Genomic DNA, 20,673 nt, shown 5'->3' with positions numbered 1-20,673 from the left:
TAGCTAAAACAGATTGGAGTCAGATATGTCTGCAGTCTATGTGACCTCTGGCCACCAGAAGTGGAGGATGACAATCAATTGGTGTGGCAGTAAGCACTCAGGGTGGTACTGCGCAGGATATTAAAACATAATACATTTTACCAGGTAAAGTATTTCGCAGTCTCGCAGTTTTTTTCGTAGTTTGGCTGGGTGTGCAACTTATACTCAGGAGCGACTTAAGTGTGAAATTATTAAGACATTATGGTATCATTTCACATATTATTTTGGTGTTTGGAGTGACACTGACAGTTTGATAGACTTGTTAGCATGTTCTTTATGCTATAGTTATCTGAATAACTCTTAATAGCTATGGTCACGTTCGCGTTCTGCCTTTAGCAATGTGTGTTTAATTGTATTATTGACTTTTTTATATTGAAATGCATGCTTTTGGTTTGTGGCGCTTTCGCGCCCAAGTGGGGGCACACTCGCAATTGATTCCGGGAAGAAGAGTGCTCACAAGCCAGAAGAAGACGAACAGTTACGCGCCGTCTGAGCGAGTGGGCGAGAGAGAGAGAGAGAAACACGGCTGCGAACCTACATTCATTGTTTATGCTTGTAAAATATCTCTAGAGAGGCAACGCCTGTGTGTATCATCTTTTCTGTTGTTGTTGTGTGTTTTCCACCCACAATCGGACACTTAGAGACAGTTGTGTGGTTGTTTGAACGATGTGCTAATGCTAGCGAACCCATGCTAACTGTTTGTGGCATTGCTGTAATAGCAGCTAATTATCATTTATTTACTTTGATGCGAACCTGTTTGGTATCGAGGACGAAATTGATATGTATTATTTCTATTTTTAGTTTCACTCTTCCAATGATGGTGTCATAACGACGGCCAAAATAAAGTCAGCAAATTATAAGGACGTCCAGCATCGTCATTTGGGAGTTTAGCTCGCTGTATAGGCAGGACCAAGCTGTAGTGCCCTGTTGAGGACAGTATATTTGCATTTTGTTGTTCATGCATCATGTAACGTTATCATACTGTACACTTATTCACCATGTTGTTCTCTATTGTATTTTTATATTAAATTGCCTTTCAAGATGACATATCTGTTCTATGTGTTGAATTTTATCAAGTAAATTTCCCCCCAAAATGCGACTTATACTCCGGTGCGACTCATATATGTTGTTTTCCTCTTCAATGGGCATTTTATGGCTGGTGTGACTTATAGTCGGAAAAATACGGTATTTGAAATGCCACTGCACATCACAGACCAATTCAAATAATACATATTTCATTCAATCTATTTAATGTACAATATTGGCTTGGCACAGCCAGGGCTATCTGACTGCTCCAGGACCTCATCCCTCTGCTAAATGACTCCACCTTTGTTTTAGCTACTCATTAATCTGTATGTCTTAGAGCATGTGAAGTTGAGTCAAATCACTTAACTAGATTAGGCTAATCCTGAACTTTTTATAAAACACTGAAGTCACACCGGGGCGAGCGCACAAAGCAAGGCCTGGCTTTTAGCCCACGACACTTTGAACGTTGACTTGTGCTTCACTCTTCTGGCCACAGGCTAACTATCAGTCAGGTGAGTGTCTTACACCATGCTGGGGCACATTGACTTGTTTTCGAGGCGAGACACTGGGCCATGACCTCAAGGCTGTCTACATAAAGACAGCTTGAAAAAAAGTGCTCTGTGATCACTCGGTCAGTTGGCAGTGGAAAAGCAAGCAAAAATCATGCACATTATCATCTGTTAAAGGAAAAGACATGATAAAATGACTTTCATGTGAAAAATAGTTGCTCAAAAAAATGCAAATCATAATTTATTTTTTCTTTTATTGATGATTTCTCCATTAATACCCATCATAAAAATGAAATTATATTTTCTTTCAAACTGTTAAACAAGATTCGTTTTGCACTAGGATGCACTTGATCAAACCTTATCTTTAGCTTAAATATCCGCCAAGGAGAACTGATTTAATGTAACAACCTAAAATGTCCACAAACTCGCTAGCTTGTTTGACGCTGGAACATCTGCTTAAGGTACCATCATTCAACGTGTCATGGCTCAGCTTTAAGAGGGTCTTTTAAATCACTCAGTAAGACGGATTTAATCGTATCAAGCTCCACTTGATGTCAGATGGTTACAATTTCAGTGTGACTGAGTGCATGTGAATGTAGGTTCCATTTAATGATATCCTCTGCCCTTAAACCCTAAAGCAAACAACAGTTATGTAACACATGCCAGTGTACTGGTGGCTTTTTAGGGTTTTAGGTTCAGTGGATATTAAATATAACTACTGCAGTTGTCATTTTGACCTCTAAAACTATTCTGATTTTAAAACAATAAAGTTGAGATCGGTGTTTTTACAAGATATTGTAGTGGGAGCAACAGCAGAGCAACAGGGAAGTTGAGTCATACTAAAGTAGCTGACTTAAGTCAAACTTTTAAATTACTGTATATGGATATATGGGAAATAAACTTCGTTTCGTTAAAAAAGTGGGACGATATAGAGAGCACACCTACCGTTATCTGAGCAAAACTCTAAAAGACCAAAAGTTTACTGTGGAAAAACCGTAGTCCTCTTGCGATGACGTAATCAAAACACGGCGAGCTAACACTACTGGCTAACAGCCAACATGTCCGCGGTTTGGAAGTATCTTCAGGTATCAAAGAAACATTTAATTATTAAATGAAGAAAGATAAAATTAATTTGCTTCATCGCTGCTACATGATCATTCTGAAGTTGTTTTCCATCGATGTCCCGCGTCACATCAAGTACAGTGCATTGGAGCCCGTGCACGAATAGTTTGGAGTTTAATTAAGCATACAGCATACAAAAAAGTAGTATTTAAATGCATACCGTATATTTCGGACTATAAATCGCAGTTTTTTTTCATAGTTTGGCTGGGGGTGCGACTTATACTCTGGAGCGACTTATGTGTGAAATTATTAACATTATTATATCATTTCACATGTTATTTTGGAGGGACACTGATGGTTAGGTAAACTTGTTAGCATGTTCTTTATGCTATAGTTATCTGAATAACTCTTAATAGCTATGGCCACATTCGCGTGGGGGGGGCGAGGGCGAGAGAGAGCGAGAGAGAGAGCTGCAAACCTACGTTCATAGTTAATGCTTGTAAAATATCTCTACAGAGGCAGCGCCTGTGTGTATCATCTTTTCTGCTGTTGTTGTTGTGTTTTTCACCCGCGATCAGACACTTAGAGCCAGTTGTATGGTTTTTTTAACGATGTGCTAATGCTAGCGAACACATGCTAACCGTTTGTGTCATTGCTGTAATAGCAGCTATTTATCATTTATTTACGTTAATGCGAACCTGTTTGGTATCGAGAACGAAATGGATTTGTATTTTTCTTAGGGCTGTCAAAATTATCGCGTTAACGCGCGGTAATTAATTTAATTAAATTAATCACGTTAAAATATTTGACGCAATTAACGCACATGTCCCGCACTGTCCCATGTCAGACAGTATTCTGCCTCTTGGTAAGTTTTACAGCAAGGTTGTTTGTGCTGTCTAACAGCGAACTCTTGTGGTCGCTTTGCGACATGGTTTATTGCTTTCTTGCCAGTTCAATATGGCTGCACGACGTCTCGGGCTGACGCCTACGTTGTAATGTTGTGCTTATATGATCCTTGGACAAGATTTTTCCGTAAGTGTGGTTGTTGTAAAGAATGTACATATTATGTTAGTAAGCGAAATGTTATATTTTTTGTATGAGACGCTTTTTGTTTATGTTTAGTGAACCTGTATAGCGTGCTAAGCTAACGTTGTTGCTAATGCAATGCTTGTGTACTTTTTTTTTTGTAGTTTCACTACGGTCTAAAGAGAACAATGGTTTGAGGCCATTTTATTAATAAATCAGATGAAAAAGGAAGAAGTCTGATTATTAAAGCGTCGTTCACTAGCTGTCTAGCTTTGGAAAAAGTAGACGCTTCGGAGTGAGGATAGCATAGACAGATTCAAATGACAGTAGAGTGAAATGCCCACTACAGTCCTTATATACCGCATGTTGAATGTATGTATCCATCTTGTGTCTTATCTTTCCATTCCAACAATTTATTTTTACAGAATATATATATAATTTACAGAAAAATATGGCATATTTTATAGATGGTTTGAATTGCGATTAACTGCGATTAATTACGATTAATTAATTTTTAAGCTGTAATTAACTCAATTAAAAATTTTAATCGTTTGACAGCCCTAATTTTTCTATTTTTAGTTTCACTCTTCAAATGATGGTGTCATAACGACAGCCAAAATAAAGTCAGCAAATTATACGGACGTCCAACATCGTCATTTGGGAGTTTAGCTCGCTGTATAGACCCTACTCACATGACGTCACAACCACGCCTCAGCGCCATATTGTCCGTCAGCTCGTCGGGTTTAAGCATTACCGCCACGTTAATTCCTCCTATTATGGCGTGTTTTTCTGCTCGTTAACATTAATAATCAAAAGGGTGAAGGCATGTGTGGCGGTTGGTTGCAGTAACAGAGAAGATAGATGGAGAGACTTGAAGTTATACCGTATTCCGAGAGACCCGGAGAGGAGAGAGAGATGGACTGCTGCAATTCGACGAGAAAACTGGGCACCAAACGATCACCACAGATTATGTAGTAGTCATTTTATATCTGGTAAGATGCATTTAATATATATTTAGAGGGTTTTGGGCTGACAAGCACAATTAAGATCATTGCGAGGCTAATCGCCGACAACATACAGTTTCAAATTCAAGATGTTTATTTCTTCCGCCATCATTATTTTTTGAATAATATTTAGCTGGTACCAAGTGAAAGAAGCTGGCCTTGTCTCCGGATCATCAGTTAAACAGGTGTGTCCAAACTTTTTTGTAAAGTGGGCCAGATTTGGTGTGGTAAAAATGTGGGGGGCTGCCTTGGCTGATTTACGTTGAACGATATATTTAAACACATTTTAGCAAGCCCTTCTGTGTGTCACATTTGCTTTATTATAATTTTTTAAATTCATAATTTTTCAACAATCTCGCCTTAGTAGCGTTCTCTTTCGACACTCGGGCTCTTGCGAAATACTGCTTCTGTGAAATTAAACTAGCTTCAAGTTGCTATAATTTCTTGCTGCGTATCTTCCTTGTAATGTTGTCGTACATGTCAGCATGTCTTGTTTGCTAATATCTCGTCACATCGAACTCTTTGAAAACAGCGACTGTCTCTTTGCAAATGAGGCAGACACAGTTGTTGCGGATTTTATTGAAAGCATAGTCCATTATCCACCTATCCTTGAAGCGTCGGCCATCGCAGTCAACTTTTTTTTTTTTTGATTGTCGCCATTTTAGAAAATTGGAAGTAAAGGGTCACACGAGGTAATGTTGCTTAGAGTGCTGCTCTTAAAGGTTTTCAAAGTTTCGTGAGAATAGGCTGAGTTTCTGTGGACAAGATAGTTGTAGATATCAGGGTAGCAGATGTCAGGCAGAGACGGCGAAGACAGCGGGTCGAAAAATATCGATTTAGGCATCAAATATGGATCTGGCGAATGGATAGACTGAAGCTTTTCCACATAACGCCTTTTATGCAACGCATCCAATGAGTTTACAGCGTCTGAAAGCACCGGGGCTTCCATGAATTGCACTATAAATTGCACGACAAATTGAAACCATTGAGAATACGGGTAAACAATGACGGACAATATGGCGGCCGGATACAACGACACGTCATTCTGTGACGTTGGTGAGTAGGGTCTATAGACCCTACCCACCGACGTCACAAAACCACGTGCTCGCTGTGTGGTTCCGCCCACTTGTCCGTCATTTTGTCTCTGTATTAGCATTGTTTTCAATTGATCGAGGAATTTAAAATGCATTTCATGGAAGACCCGGTGTTTTCTGATGCCGTAAACTCACTGGATGTGTTGCATAAAAGGTGTTATGTGGAAAAGCTTCGTTCTATACAGTCGCCAGATCCATATTTTATGCCCAAATCGATGTTTTTCGACCCACTGTCTTCGCCCTGTCTGCCTGACATCTGCTACGCTGATATTTACAATGATCTTGTCCACACAAAATCAGCCTATTCCCACGAAAATGTGAGGCTTATAAATAGGCTTATAAATACTTCGTTGCTGGTTGGGTGAAACAGGTCCTCGTTCGGCAGGAATCTATCTTGTGCTTGGAAAGGTGAGTTACGAAATTTTCAATTCAAAATCTTTTGTTATTGCTCCACTGTCAAGTCCACTGTCAAGTCTAGTGTATTTCATGTCGTTTGTCAATGGAGTTAAGGCTTTTAATGTTTATATGGTTTAGCGATAGCACTCTCACTACATACATACGTGTATGTTGTCGGCGATTAGCCTAGCAATGATCTTAATTGTGGTTATTTGTCAGCCCCGTAGACGAGGCCAGTTTCTTTCACTTGGTACCAGCTAAATATGATTCAAAAAATAACGATGGTGGAAGAAAGGGAAGTCACAAACATCTTGAATTTGAAACTATGTCGTACTACGTCGTATGTTGTCGGCGATTAGCCTCGCAATGATGTTAATTGTGGTTATTTGTCAGCCCCGTAGACGAGGCCAGTTTCTTTCACTTGGTACCAGCTAAATATTATTCAAAAAATAACGATGGTGGAAGAAAGGGAAGTCACAAACATCTTGAATTTGAAACTATGTCGTACTACGTCGTATGTTGTCGGCGATTAGCCTCGCAATGATCTTAATTGTGGTTATTTGTCAGCCCAAAACCCTCTAAGTATATCTTAAATGCATCTTACCGGATATAAAATGACTACTACATAGTCTGTGGTGATTTTTTGGTGCCCAGTTTTCACGTCGAATTGCAGCCGTCCATTTCGCTCTCTTTGGATCCCTCGGAATACGGTAAAACTTCAAGTCTCTCCTTCCATCTTCTCTGTTAGTGCAACCAACAGCCACACACGCCTTCACCATTTTGATTATTAATGTTAAGGAGCAGAAAAACACGCCGTAAATAGGAGAAATGTACGTAGCCGTAACAGGTTAACACTATGTTTTGACGGACAAGTGGGCGGTACCATTCAGGAGAGCGGAGTTGTGACGTCACGTGGGTAGGGTCTATAGCCAGGACAGAGCTGTAGAGTCCTGGTGAGGAGAGTACATTCGCATTTCGTTGTTCATGCATCATGTAACATTATTGTACTTTACACTTATTCAGCATGTTCTTCTCTAATGTATTATTTTAAATTTCCTTTAAAGATAACATATCTGTTCTATGTGTTGGATTTTATCAAGTATATTTCCCCCCAAAATGCAACTTATACTCCGTTGCGACTTATATATGTTTTTTTCCTCTTCGTTGGGCATTATTTGGCTGGTGCGACTTATACTCAGGTGCGACTTATAGTCCGAAATATACGGTAATGGAGATGAATATATGGGAAATAAACATGTTTACTTTGAAACTCTGAAAGTTTACTCTGAAATACTATCAAGAACCATAGTCCTCTTGTGATGACGTAATCAAAACACGGCGAGCTAGCACTACTGGCTGACAGCCAACATGTCCGCGGTTCGGAAGTATTTTGAGGTATCAAAGAAATATTTAAAATATTAAATGAAGGAAGATAAAATTAATTTGCTTCATCAATGCTACATGATCATTCTGAAGTTGCTTTCCATCGATGTCCCACGTTACATCAAGTACAGTGCATTGGAGCCCGTGCGGGAATAGTTTGGAGTTTAATTAAGCATACAGCATACAAATAAAGTAGTATTTAAATGAATACATGTGTATTTGATGTGGTTTAGTACTATATGTTAATAGAACAACCACTTCCACTTTTTGCCACTTTTTTTCCTGCGAGTTTCACAGCCCACCGGCAGGGAGCGACTTCGCTCGGCTTCGTCACCGCTAGAACTCGGCCCATTCGTCTGGCTTTCGATCGATTCCACTTGTTGCACAAGAAAATAGCGAGTCATATTTTAAAGAGTAGGAGATTATAGTAGCCTTGTAAATAGCTTTACTAGTTTCAGCTTTACTCGTTTTTTTTCTTTTATTGTACTATTTGTACGGTACTATTAATATTTTTGGAATCTATCTGGAAATCTTTTATAATAATTGTTGGTGTTTGTCCATATCAGAAGTAGGTGCCAATGTAATAAATTAGTACCGAGCAATAAATAACAAAATAATGATAAATCTGACATTATAAATATACAACGGAATATGATATTGGGAGCTGACATGGAAAGCAACACCAGATGCAAGGGTGTATGCCAGTTTACTGCAGCATGTTTAAAGCACAATAATTGTGGGAAATGACTGAAATCCTTTTCAACTTCGTAATTTCATACAAATCACAAAATAACCATAATAGATTAAAGTGAACATGTCCTAAAAGAGAAACTAAATGGACCAATTCATGAAAAACTGATCTTCAAATTAAGATAAAACACAAGTGACCACTAAACTGAGTCATGATTTATATTCAGCAAACATCACTTGAAGACATTTTACTTTTGAGTAGTCAAAAGAAAGGAACATAAAGTTATCAATTCAAAAGGGACTACTGGAAACATCAACAGACTAAGGAAGTGAAGTAAAATTTCAAAACAGCAAGCAATAAAAATTTTGTTTGCGTCTTATCACATAGACCACATTGGCAGAAGGGAACTGGTGGGGAAGAAAATATCTGTCAAGTGGAAACGGGAAGTGCCAGTCTGAAACAGCTGTTTTTTCTGACTTTTGGATTTTTCTTCTTCCTTAAAAAAATGCTGTTTATTTCTAGTAATTTGAAGTTGACAAGTACTGACTGTGATGGGTGTATTATTGTTCCCATCAGTGGTATTTGTTTATTTATCACACTATCTATTAAGGGTGTAACGGTACATGTATTTGTATTGAATAGTTACGATACGGGTACGGGCGTACCGAACGAGTTTCTGACGTAATGTAACACTTACTTTTTGAGGCTCTGAGTCAATCGGGTTACAGTTTCTTTGTGTAGATTATATTTACTCCGTCTTCTCTTCTATAATGAGGACCAACACGGTAGGACAGTATAACCCAGAAACATCAACGGCGCGACAACGTGGCCGCCGCGAGAGCACAGTGAAACGCGGGCGTTAAAGTCAATCAGCCAATGCACACCGGTCGCAGTGCTGCCGCATGTTAGACGCGTCCCAGAAGCGGCTCAACGCGACACACGTGAAAAGAATGGCAGAGTTTATTATTTGACGCAAGACGCGGCCCTCCTGCGTCAATACAACTAGCTAGGATCGGGCAGACCGGAAGTCACTCGTGTAAAATTACGGTGGATCCGGTCGATTTTCAAACTAATATGCAATCGTAACCCACTTTTTGAGTCCATCAGATCTATTGAGTGGTAGATCAGGGCAAAGTTGACTTGTCTTTTTGTCTTTGACTTTGTCTTACTGCTATCTTCTCTGCTATAATAATAACCAACACGGCCCCGTGTTCAATACATAACCCTCCTACTAGGCCTGAACGATATTGGAAAAAACTATTGTTGCGATTTTTTTTAGGTTTGCAATATATTGCGATATTATATTGCGATATTAAAAAAAAAAAAGATCTATCTTTTTTAAAGAAATTTTCACTAAATGACTTGAATAGCTGTTTGGAAATACTTTACATAACACACCGTGACCACAGTGTATTCATATAATACCGTTTAATTTGTGAATGATGAAGATTTCTGTATGAAGGTATCCAGGAAGTCATGTCTGCACAAAATAGATCATTTATTGAATACAATATTTTACACTTCAACAGCAGCAAATACATTAAATGATTAATAAAAGAGCAGGTGCATTAGTCCCCTAAGTTTTTGACAAAATATAACAATAAATAAAAACTTCTGTAAAATAACAACAAAGTTGTCAACATATTTGAACAAAAATATTAAATATGACAAATAAAAGAGTTGTTCACAAACTATAACAATAAATAAAAACCTCAGTAAAACAACAAAGTTGTCAACATATTTGAACAAAAATATTAAATATGACAAAAGAGTTCACAAACTATAACAATACATAAAAACCTCAGTTAAACAACAAAGTTGTCAACATATTTGAACTTAAATATTAAATCTGACTAATAAAAGTGCAAGTGCATTAGTCCCCTGAGTTGTTTACACAAAATATAACAATATAAAACTGCAAAACGGCAACAAAGTTGTAAAAATATTTCAACAAAAATATTAAGTATCAAAACTTTATGTGCAGCTGTACTATATATAGTTATTTGAAAAATACGGTTTACAATAAATTTAAATATAAAAGAAACAAACTCAATTGAACTTGTAAATAATTGAACTGAATAACTGCAAATAACTGTGATGAATAACAGAACCATTTTAACTCCCAAATTTCCTGCCTTCCTGATAGCTGTCACATGAATAAAAAGAAGAAAAGACATTCCTTCAGCTGTGTTATGTATTTGTCTGCATATCGTCCACCTTCCTTGCTCAGCAATTCTCAACTGGGTCTCATAGGTTTTTGGCCAAGACTATTAGTTTATCCACTATAGCAGGCTTGAGACAAGAACGTTGGCACGTAACAATGTTCCCACCTGTGCTAAAAAGCCTCTGATTGGGAGCTCGTAGCAGGAATGCATAGATACCTGCGTTTTAAATGGTCCCACATGTTTGACAGATTACTTCTTGTTGAGGCAACCATGGCGAGGCACTGTCGACAGGGCTGTTTTTTGTCCCTTATAGTCTTGTTCTTGCCAAAATACTTCCAAAACTCCTTTTGGATACAGTCTTCCTTGCTCCTCCAACGTGTTGATTGCTTGCTTTCACTTTGAGAACGGGCCCTCCTCCCTCCGCTCTGCTGTTCGGCCCCTCCTCCCTCCACTCCGCTGTTGCAGGGGGAGGGGGAGGAGCCGATGACTTGCTGGAGAGAAAGAGAAACTGTGCGCTTTTTTTCCCTCTCCTTCCTCAAAACAAACGTTTGTGGATTAAAAAAAATGAAATTAAAAAACTATCGCACGTCCTTGCGATGGGACTATTGCACATGCGCACATCGCGATGGCGATGTTTAAACGATATATCGTTCAGGCCTACCTCCTACCACAACAAAACGAGTAGGAACTAATATTCACATAGGAACTAAAGTTATACAACATAAAATATACAACATAAATGAATACTACATCACATTTGTAAAATATAAACACATAATAAAATAAATAATTGCCCATTTAAACAAAATAAATTTAAATGAACTAAAACACCTGCAATTAAATAGTGAGATTAATACACAATGCTCCTGAATGATATGGAGCGCTTGGATGTGTGTGAAAGCGATCGCTATATTTATTTAGTTTTTTGAATCCCGCGCCATGAAAATGAGTGACTTCCGGCTTCGGTCTTGCATTGAGGAGGAGGGCGCTGTGACGTGTACGGGAGAAGGACTCCTCTTCACTATACAGCCTACTGTTGTGTATGAGGACTGAGGATTCAGATGGCTTTTCGGATTAATATGTTTATTTTTCGCATCACGCCAGCCAAACGGCTGCAGAAAAATCTTGCTGTATGAGGGAGAGGCGTGTGCGCCTTTTTGGAGTTTCAAAAGGTTCCCATTCACCGTGGATATTGGCCAAAACAAGCCCTACTACTGTGGGACCATTGGACTTACGAGGAAGTGAGTAAACATCTTGTTTTGTATTATGTCAAATACGAATACAGCGATTACTAAGTAAACACTACAAACTTTCTTTAAATAAAGGACTACTTACGTTTGATCATTGATAGCATTGTAAAAGCTCTCCTCATGCACATTAGCTGCACGTTAGCTGCACAACAACTACAGCCGCCCTCCTCCGGGGAACAAGCTGTAAATTGCATGACTGTCATCATGTCAAATAATCCAGGCTAGTTATGTGTGATTTTCCGCTTCGAAGACTTTGAAACATCACTCGGTTCGGGTTACCATGTTGGCTAGCTGTCACGCCGCTTGGTTTGTTTACATTCTCTGAAGCCAGGGAACGGAAATGACATATGTCCGATTTAGGTGTCATAAAATATCGTTCGGGAGGTGCGACAGTAAAGGTGAAGTCAACACTTTTGACTATTATGGAGTAATTTTGCCATGTCGTCCTGAATAAGTGCATTTTTATAATTTCATATTCCATTTAGCACAAGACTGTTATTTGTCATGACCATGCCATTTATTTAGCAGTTGGGGAAAATACTTGGATAAAAAGAATATCCTGTAAAAATATTGAAGTAAAGAGACAGAAACAATGACATTTTGCAGATCTCTTTGTCGCGTTTTCCTCGTTGTAAATAGTTCGTCCTCGACGGGCTGACTGGTCCTTCTCAAGCCATTTATTTAGCTATTGGGGAAAAATATTTAGATAAAAAGAATATCCTGTAAAAATAGTGGAGTAGAGAGACTGAAACAATGACATTTTGCGGCTCTCTTCATCGTGTTTTCCTCGTTCTGCATAACTCCCCCTCAATGGGCTGTATAGTAAAACCGATGAGCCCAGTCTCCCACTGACGTCATCCACCTGTTGGGGACGCTTGAGCCCTATAATGGTAGGCGTGGCTAACCGGCAGATTAAGAGACTAATTTCTCATCATCTGCGCTTTGCTAAATTGTTGTATATAGTCGAATTGTCTCAAAATATGATTCAAATTCACATAATAATGCTATTTAAGACTTTTTTCCCCCTCCTGTCGTATGCTCTTTAACTTGAGAAAATCCACCAATAAAGCTTTTGAAAACCGTTCATAAGAAAAAAAAAAAAAAAAAGATTCATTGAGGTATTTCATTTGTAAAATACATGTTAAAATCTTTGCCATTGGGATTGCTTTTCTCTTTAGCACAGGACTTCTTTTTTCTTCTTTCTTCCAGAAAGAAAGCTGACCAATACGCAGGGTCTGAAAGGCAAATTGTTGCTGGATTATTGTATTTAAATACCCGCTACTTTTTGAGCCGTATTCTAGCTTTGTATAGGCTAATGTTCCTATTGCTGAAAGCACAAAAGTGTGTAATAAACAACAAGCACGTTTATATTTTGCATTTTGTTTTCTTACTGTACTGAAAATGAACCGAACGGTGACCTCAAAACCGAGGTACGTACCGAACCGAGATTTTTTGTGCCGTTACACCCCTACTAGCTATCATACTGCTAAGACCACAGCTGATACAAATACTGTCAATATTCTATGACTTCTACTTTATTATGCCTTTGAAAAGACCAAAGGGCGCTTACCAACAGTGACTACAAATTGTCACCTTTTTCATATTCCATCTCTAAATAAAAATATGCTGCCCAAAGAAATTTGGCTATTTCAGTTGTGGTAAAATTATATCAGTGATACAATTATTATTCAACATCTTTTAGTTGATGTCACAGCTGAGTGCAGGCCACTGAAGTTTTTCCCTTACCACAACGAGGTGTCTAATACCCTAACTGATCTCATAGAACAGGAAAAAGACAATTTTATGTTGGAACAGAAAAGGGACTTTCCCATTCTTTTCTAGAAAATTTCTTGGTACGACATTGTACATGACCAGATCCAGAGTGATGTAATTATTCTCCTTGTAGAGACTTAAGTTTATATAATGCTGTTGTTTACTCTGACGCAACTATGGCATTGTAAAATAAAGACGAAGACTTGAGTTTTTATCATGCATTCGGTATAAATATATATTTTTTAAATGAGCACAAATGTGGAAAATGCTGTATTAAACAGAACAAGATTTGGTCAGGGAATAAACAGGAAACATATGTCAAGGGTGGATTGGCCAATGGAAAGAGGAACAGTACTCTTGACTGAAAAAGTCAGAAATTAATTTCATGAAACATATTCTATTTTCTTTACTCGCCTTACTGCTGAATATCTGCCGTCCTTACTGAAAATCCATGAAAATCAAGGAAACGATGACAAAGTAAAGGTGGACTATATTTTCACATCCATGGTAGTACACAAGTAAACCTCGGGTTATGTCACGTGCTTTTAAAATGCCCCCCCCCCCCTTTTTTTTTCTACTTTTAAATAGAGAAATCAGGAAGCTCCCAGAACAAAAACAGCTCAACCACATCACCAGCATTTCCAAACTATAACAAACAATCAAAGTAAAAAAACTAACCAGAAAAGGGAACCAGACAATGAGGGAAGAAATAAGAACTGCATCATGAGAGGGTGGTGTCTCACCTCCCCCAACTCAACCAACGGGAAACTAGCCAGCAGCATAATCAATAGCAGTAACTGCATTTAAATACCATTCCACCCTTCAGTAATTCTCATGAGGCAACAGCATGCTTTCAGACCCTCCCTTGGATTTCACTCAAATTTGATTTAACCGAATCTGAACCTATCCCGTGACTTTTACTGTGTGAGGGTAAAAACACAGAAAAATCTATAGTTATTGGCTTTGTTGTGATGCAAGTTGGAATTTCACAATGATTCCAATAAGTCCCCACTAGGTTGAAGATTAAAAAACAAGCAACCTTTAGAACAATATACTGCCACACTTTGAAGGGAACCTCAGACTTAAAGACTTGTAGGCTTTAATAAGCCACAATTGTTCTCTTTTACTAAAATATGTTATTCGGAAACATATGTATTATTACCATTGATTTAAAAATGTATAATATTTAGAACATATTTTGACCTACGGAGGGCGCCATGCTTTACGCTCGCAATGCACGCTGGGGCTGATGACGTGGTTGGGATGGACTGGGAAAATAGCTGTGCTAGCTAGCAAGCGGAGCTAGTACAGCGACTGACATGATTTTCTCACATTCTTCTGCTAGTCAGATTGTTTTGTTACAGACCTGTGGGATGAGTTCCCAACGTCGTACCTGCATCCAATTCCAGCTCATCAGCAGTGTCTTTAAACCGATCCTAGGTTGCCTGGCACCGCCAGACTATTCTCCCTGTATTTTTCAAACACTGTGAGAAAGTCTGGGACCCAGCCCATTAACTGCCACGCGAACAAGTACAAAATCAACCGTCCAATCAGATTTGTTTATTTGCATGACGTGTTATTAACAAGTAACGTCACTCTTACACGCCGAAAGTCGTCTCTACAACAACACAGGTGGCGAACGGGAGAGCCTAGAATATGTTCCAATCCGCGGTAAAACCATTTTTAAATGACCAAAAACACATCGGCACAAGTCATTGACAACAGTCAACATGGCTCGCGCCAGCCATGTCGAATAAACGTCTCCATTCTCCGCTCATGCATTTGCCTGTGCACGCACATGAATTCAGTGGCGCCGCCCGCTTTTTCTTCTTCTCCTCCCGCTGTGGTGCTTGCGATTCGTTACGAATGACACTTTTATTTATGCACACAAAGGCAACACAAATGTGATCCTTTTGAATCTTCTCCTCTGTGTGTCTGCAAAATCGCATGTTTTTTTTTTTTATATTAAACTTTCCCAGCATTATTTCGTTGTGTAAATGCTTTTATAATGATCATAAAATTATGTAGACTATTTAAACATTAAGAAAACGTTTTTCTGCCAACTCGAAGAAATGAAAATAAATTGCTGCTGCTGCGTTTTTTTCCCCGCATCACTCCAACAAATTAAAAAAAAAAAAAAAAAAAATTAAATCGTGTTTTTCAGGCTGGGCCTGCAAATCTAGTTAATTGATCGAGCCCGGGCCGGGTCGGGCTTCAATACCAGCAGGCCGTGTCGGGTCGGGCTGGATTTTTTAAGCCCGATCTAACCTCTACTATCGCTCTGCTCTCTCGCTTGCAAAAAACTGATATTTCCTCATGTTGAAACAGATTGTTATGGCTGCTAAAATGCTGCTGCACTTCATTTTAATTCATTATTTTTTATTGTTATGTGGTAGTTACTGATTGCATTTCTAAGTTGATTGCACATACAGTATATAGTGGGCTAGGCCTACATTTTACTTTTGTTCTACATTGCAATTTAGTTGATGTTTTGTTTGCAACTGAACTGGATTGATATTGCGATAAAGATAGTGCTGCACTACAATATTTTCTTTGTCGTTTTCTTTCATATTTACTTGAATATTTTTATTGATGGGTCGTTGTGACTAAAATACAGTGACTGTTATTACTGATTTTGCACAGGAGTTCAGATGTTGCACTGTGTGAAAGGCTGCTACTGTGTGTAAAAGAGAAAGCCCTGGTTTCATTCAAAGCACTAATTAAATGCTGGGATCTGTTTTTTTTTTTTAAATATATATATCTGAAAGTATTTTCATTGGACTTCAACCAGGAGTGACACAAGAGCCAATAAAAAGTTGTTTAATGTCTGACTGCTTGCGTTGCCTCATGATTCACGAAAAATATGCTTTGCTTAATGCATCCCAGGCTTTAATGCATCGCGATGCATTGCTGAATCGAATCGAATCGTGACCCTCTGAATCGAATCGAATTGTGGCCCCCCGAATCGTAATCGAATCGAATCGTGAGGGCAGTGCCGATGCACACCTCTACTGTGCTAGCTAGCAAGCGAAGCTAGTATGGCGACTGACATGATTTTGTCACATTCTGTTGCTAGTCAGATTGTTTTGTTACAGACCTGTGGAATGAGTTCCCAACGTCGAACCTGCATCCAATTCCAGCTCATCAGCAGTGCCTTTAAACCGATCCTAGGTGGCTTGCAAAGATATTGACTTGCTGCTATTTGACAGTTTGTATATCCCTTTGTTGCTAATTGCATCATTGCCTTGTCTTTTTCATTTGTCTTCCTCTCACCCTGGTTTTCCCACGTTTTTTTAGTGTGTTTGTTTGTTTAATTGATCCCGACCTACTGTCACGCACCTTTTTTGTGTCTCCCATTTCGCGATCACGTGTTTTTTTTGTCTGTTCAATGAACCCTTTTACATTATCCCTATGTTTTTTTGGTCTGTTCAATGAACCCTTTTACGTTATCCCTATGTAATCTCGCTGGAGACCTTAATTTAATAGCTTCTTCTCCTCGTTTTGTGAAATATTGACAGTGCTGTCCTGCTCAACACTTTTCTGCTGGGTTGAAATTGGAAGGGCAGAACCAATGACATGTTTTTGTAGCTAACGAGTGACGCAGTAAAAAGTACGGCAGCGCTGCGTCAACAACAATGGCGACCTACTAGTTAAATTAATTTTCCAAATTTTATAAAAACAGAAAAATTAAGAGGTGTTTGAAAGCCAAAGTATTATAACTCATTCTAACATTTATCTTTTAAGAACTACAAGTCTTTCTGTCCGTGATTCCCTTTAAAGGCTTAGGTTCAGAGAATTATCCGTTACATAGCTGCTTTCCCTGAGTTTTGTCAGTCTCCTTCTTGGTTATGTGCATAGAGAAACCTAACTTAAGATACCAGCTCTACCATGTAATATAAATGTAAAAAAACTATAACTGAAGCACCACAGTAAATCCTTGACCATGAAGATCCAATGAACCCATAGCCAAATGTGTAAGTACTGCTGTGAGTACAAAAACCTCACTACCATCAATCCTATGTGACATTGCCTTGACAAAATTTTACACTTTTACGCAGTAGTTTAGATTGTTGTAATGATTCTAAGTCAGTAGAGTCTCGCTCCACAAAGTGTAATTTGAGTGCTTGGTTTGCAAATATTCAGAGTCTTTTGCCTTGACCCTGGAGGAATGGTATGTGATTGTGTAATTCTGAACCAAGAGATGATGTAAATGTTTTGGTAAGTTATTCGCATACACAAGGAATCAGATGAGAAAGGTCCTTGGTAACGGAATGTAGTCTTGAGAGTTTTTGCTCACAGAGAACTGAGAAAGAAAAGTGCAGTACAATCAATGAGTAGCAGGGAGTTGGGCCAAAGACAAGCTGTCATAGTACAACATGGATGCCGTGTTAAGTAAATCGAGCAAACCTTGTGGGGAAAAAAGCAATTTTCAACCACCCTAACCACTCATTCATAAGAAAAGTAGTATTTAACAAAATAGAGGGGAAAAGACAGCAGAAACCGCTTTTTTTCTGAGTAGGCTATGTTTGGTTTGAACCTAGTTATGAAGTCAATTGGACAATTGCGTCAAAATACACACGTGTATTACTAATTTACTTTGAAGTAATTACTACTCATCATCTAGTCCAAAAATGCAAAAAAAATACTAGCTCTCACCTGCAGCTTCCTCGTTTAACTCATTTTCATTCAAATCTTCCTCTTCAATCCTCTCTTTTGCCTTTTCCGAGCTGTCCTTTACAGGAACCACAGTGAAATTAGTTGGCATTTTAAACCATGTGCTTCCTCTCAATGTCTCCCTCTTGCCACAGCCTTATCTTCTCTCCCTCTCGATGTTTTGCTGGTCCACTCCCTTCCACTGTCCAGCTGTTTTCACTTTTACCTTTGCTCCCTCTTCTCGGAAATGTCTTTTTCCCAATTAGCTCCGCTTAATTAGATTACAAGGGTCTTCAAAAGTTTGTCTAGAACTGGGAGACTGTTCTGTTCTGTGAAATCCACAAACCCGTTACCCCAATAAGGAAGAGCAGAACTGGCCCGCCCCTGTGAAGGGGCAGTACCTACACACACATATACATAGGCAAACACACACACTCACTCAAACAACACGAAAAAAACATGATACGTGTGCTTGTGTGTATGAAAGCATGTCCATGATTTGATTTGTTTTCTTTGCCGGAGGGCAGTGGTCAGCAATGTCAGCTTTTGTTCAAAGAGAGAAGGAAGTCCAGAGCGTTCAAAGGAGGAGATTTCCTTCACAAGGACACACATTGAGGATAACATTTCCTCACTTCCTATGCAGTGTTATTTGACTCCACGAGTATTTAAACAGTTGGCAGGGTAAATCTGTGAAACAGCATGCTTTATCAAACATTACGGCACTGCACTGTACTTACACAATTCATTTATTTTTGTTAATTGGAGAATTATAGCTGTTAATAAATCTCTCCATCTCTTTCCTATAGCTCCTGTTCTGTTCAGTGTCAGGGAAGACTAGCCAAGCAGACTGCAGGCAGACTCCACCCTAGAGTGATCACCATCAATCCCAGGGTGATTATGAGAAGTTGATTCAGTTGGACTCAAACCTACACCAGCTGCACAAAAGTCAGCAATGAGAACTGTTACACTGTCAACTAAGGATGTCCAGATCGCATGTTTTTGCACCCGAGTCACCTGATATTGAGAATCTGCAGATACAAAGTCCCTAAGGGTGTAACGGTACATGTATTTGTACTGAACCGTTTCGGTACTTGGTGCTCGGTTCGGAACGGACGTGTACCGAACGAGTTTCTGACGTAATATAACCCTTACTTTTCGAGGCTGTGAGTCGATCGGGTTATAGTTTCTTTGTGTAGATTATATTTACTCCGTCTTCTCTACTATAATGAGGACCAACACGGTAGGACAGTAAGAAACGTCAACGGCGCAACAACGTGGCCGCCGCGACAACGCAGTGAAACGCGGCTGTTAAAGTCAAACAGCCAATGCACACCAGTCGCAGTGCGGCTGCGTGATAGACGCGTCCCAGAAGCGGCTCAACGCATGGCACGCGAAAAGAACGGCAGAGTTTATTATTTGACGCGAGACGCGGCCCTCCCGCGTCAAAAATACTAGCTAGCAGACCGGGCAGACCGGTAGTCACTCGTGTAAAAATACGGTGGATCCAGTCGATTTTCAAACTAAAATGCAATCGTAACCCACTTTTTGAGTCCATCAGATCTCTTGAGTGGTAGATCGGGCCACAGTTGACTTGTCTTTGTTGATTTACAGTTCTCTTCTCTGCTATAATAATAACCAAGACGGCCCCGTGTTTAATACAAAACCCTCCTACCACAACAAAACAAGTAGGAACTAATATTCACATAGGAACTAAAGTTATACAACATAAAATATACAATATAAATGAATACTACATCACATTTGTAAAATACAAACAAATAATAAAATAAATAATAGCCCATTTAAATAAAACACATTGAAATGAGCTAAAACACCTGTTATTAAATAATAAAAATAATACACAGATCCTGCTTACACAATTAAATGTTTTAATATCTGTGTGGCGCTTTAACTTGAGAAAATCCACCAATAAAGCTTTTGAAAACCGTTCATAAGAAAAAAAAAAAAAGATTCATTGAGGCATTTAATTTGTAAAATACATGTTAAAATCGTTCTCATTGGGATTGCTTTTCTCTTTAGCACAGGACTTCTTTTTTCTTCTTTCTTTCAGAAAGAAAGCTGACCAATACGTGGGGTCTGAAAGGCAAAAGGCAAATTGTTGTTGGATTATTATCTTTAAATATCCGCTACTTTTTGAGCAGAATTCTAGCTTTGTATAGGCTACTGTTCCTACAGTTGAAAGCACAAAAGTGTGTAATAAACAACTAGCACATTCATATTTTGCATTTTATTTTCTTACTGTACCGAAAATGAATCGGACCATGACCTCAAAACCGAGGTACGTACCGAACCGAGATTTTTGTGTACCGTTACACCCCTAAAAGTCCCGATCTGATACGAAACAGAAGTGTTTTTTTTGGGGGGGGGTGTTGTAGTTTTTTTTAAATAAAATTTTAAACATGTTACTGTCCCACCATGCTGCCTTCATAATGTGAATTATTTTTAAACTAGTATAACGCAGAAAAATTATCGTCTTCATTAAATGCTTCATTGAGTAAGTCAACTCTAATCTGCTCACGCTGCTGAGAACAGCCTCTCACTTACACAATGAGTTGCCACAGCACACTACCGCTAGTGTGTA

At 38.8% G+C, this 20,673-nt stretch overlaps 1 protein-coding gene across 5 annotated transcripts in view; it reads right to left on the bottom strand.

Annotated features, from left to right (window-relative positions):
- The window catches only part of slc12a7b (solute carrier family 12 member 7b), a 98,082-nt gene that overhangs the window by 57,064 nt on the left and 20,345 nt on the right, over positions 1–20,673 (bottom strand). Inside the window, exon 1 of one of the 5 annotated variants that reach the window (XM_057824211.1) lies at positions 18,075–18,644. The exons of the other annotated variants lie outside the window; for them this stretch is intronic. Within the exon in view, the coding sequence (XP_057680194.1) occupies positions 18,075–18,183 (109 nt within the window). The 5' untranslated portion in view covers positions 18,184–18,644. Of the gene's footprint in view, positions 1–18,074; positions 18,645–20,673 lie in introns of those variants that run through there. 5 annotated transcript variants of the gene reach the window in all.

Source organism: Corythoichthys intestinalis, chromosome 20 (genome assembly GCF_030265065.1).
Source record: "Corythoichthys intestinalis isolate RoL2023-P3 chromosome 20, ASM3026506v1, whole genome shotgun sequence".
Classification (NCBI taxonomy): Eukaryota; Metazoa; Chordata; class Actinopteri; order Syngnathiformes; family Syngnathidae; genus Corythoichthys; species Corythoichthys intestinalis.
The sequence above is the reverse complement of the archived record's forward strand: the minus strand, read 5'-3'. Positions and strand labels throughout refer to the sequence as shown.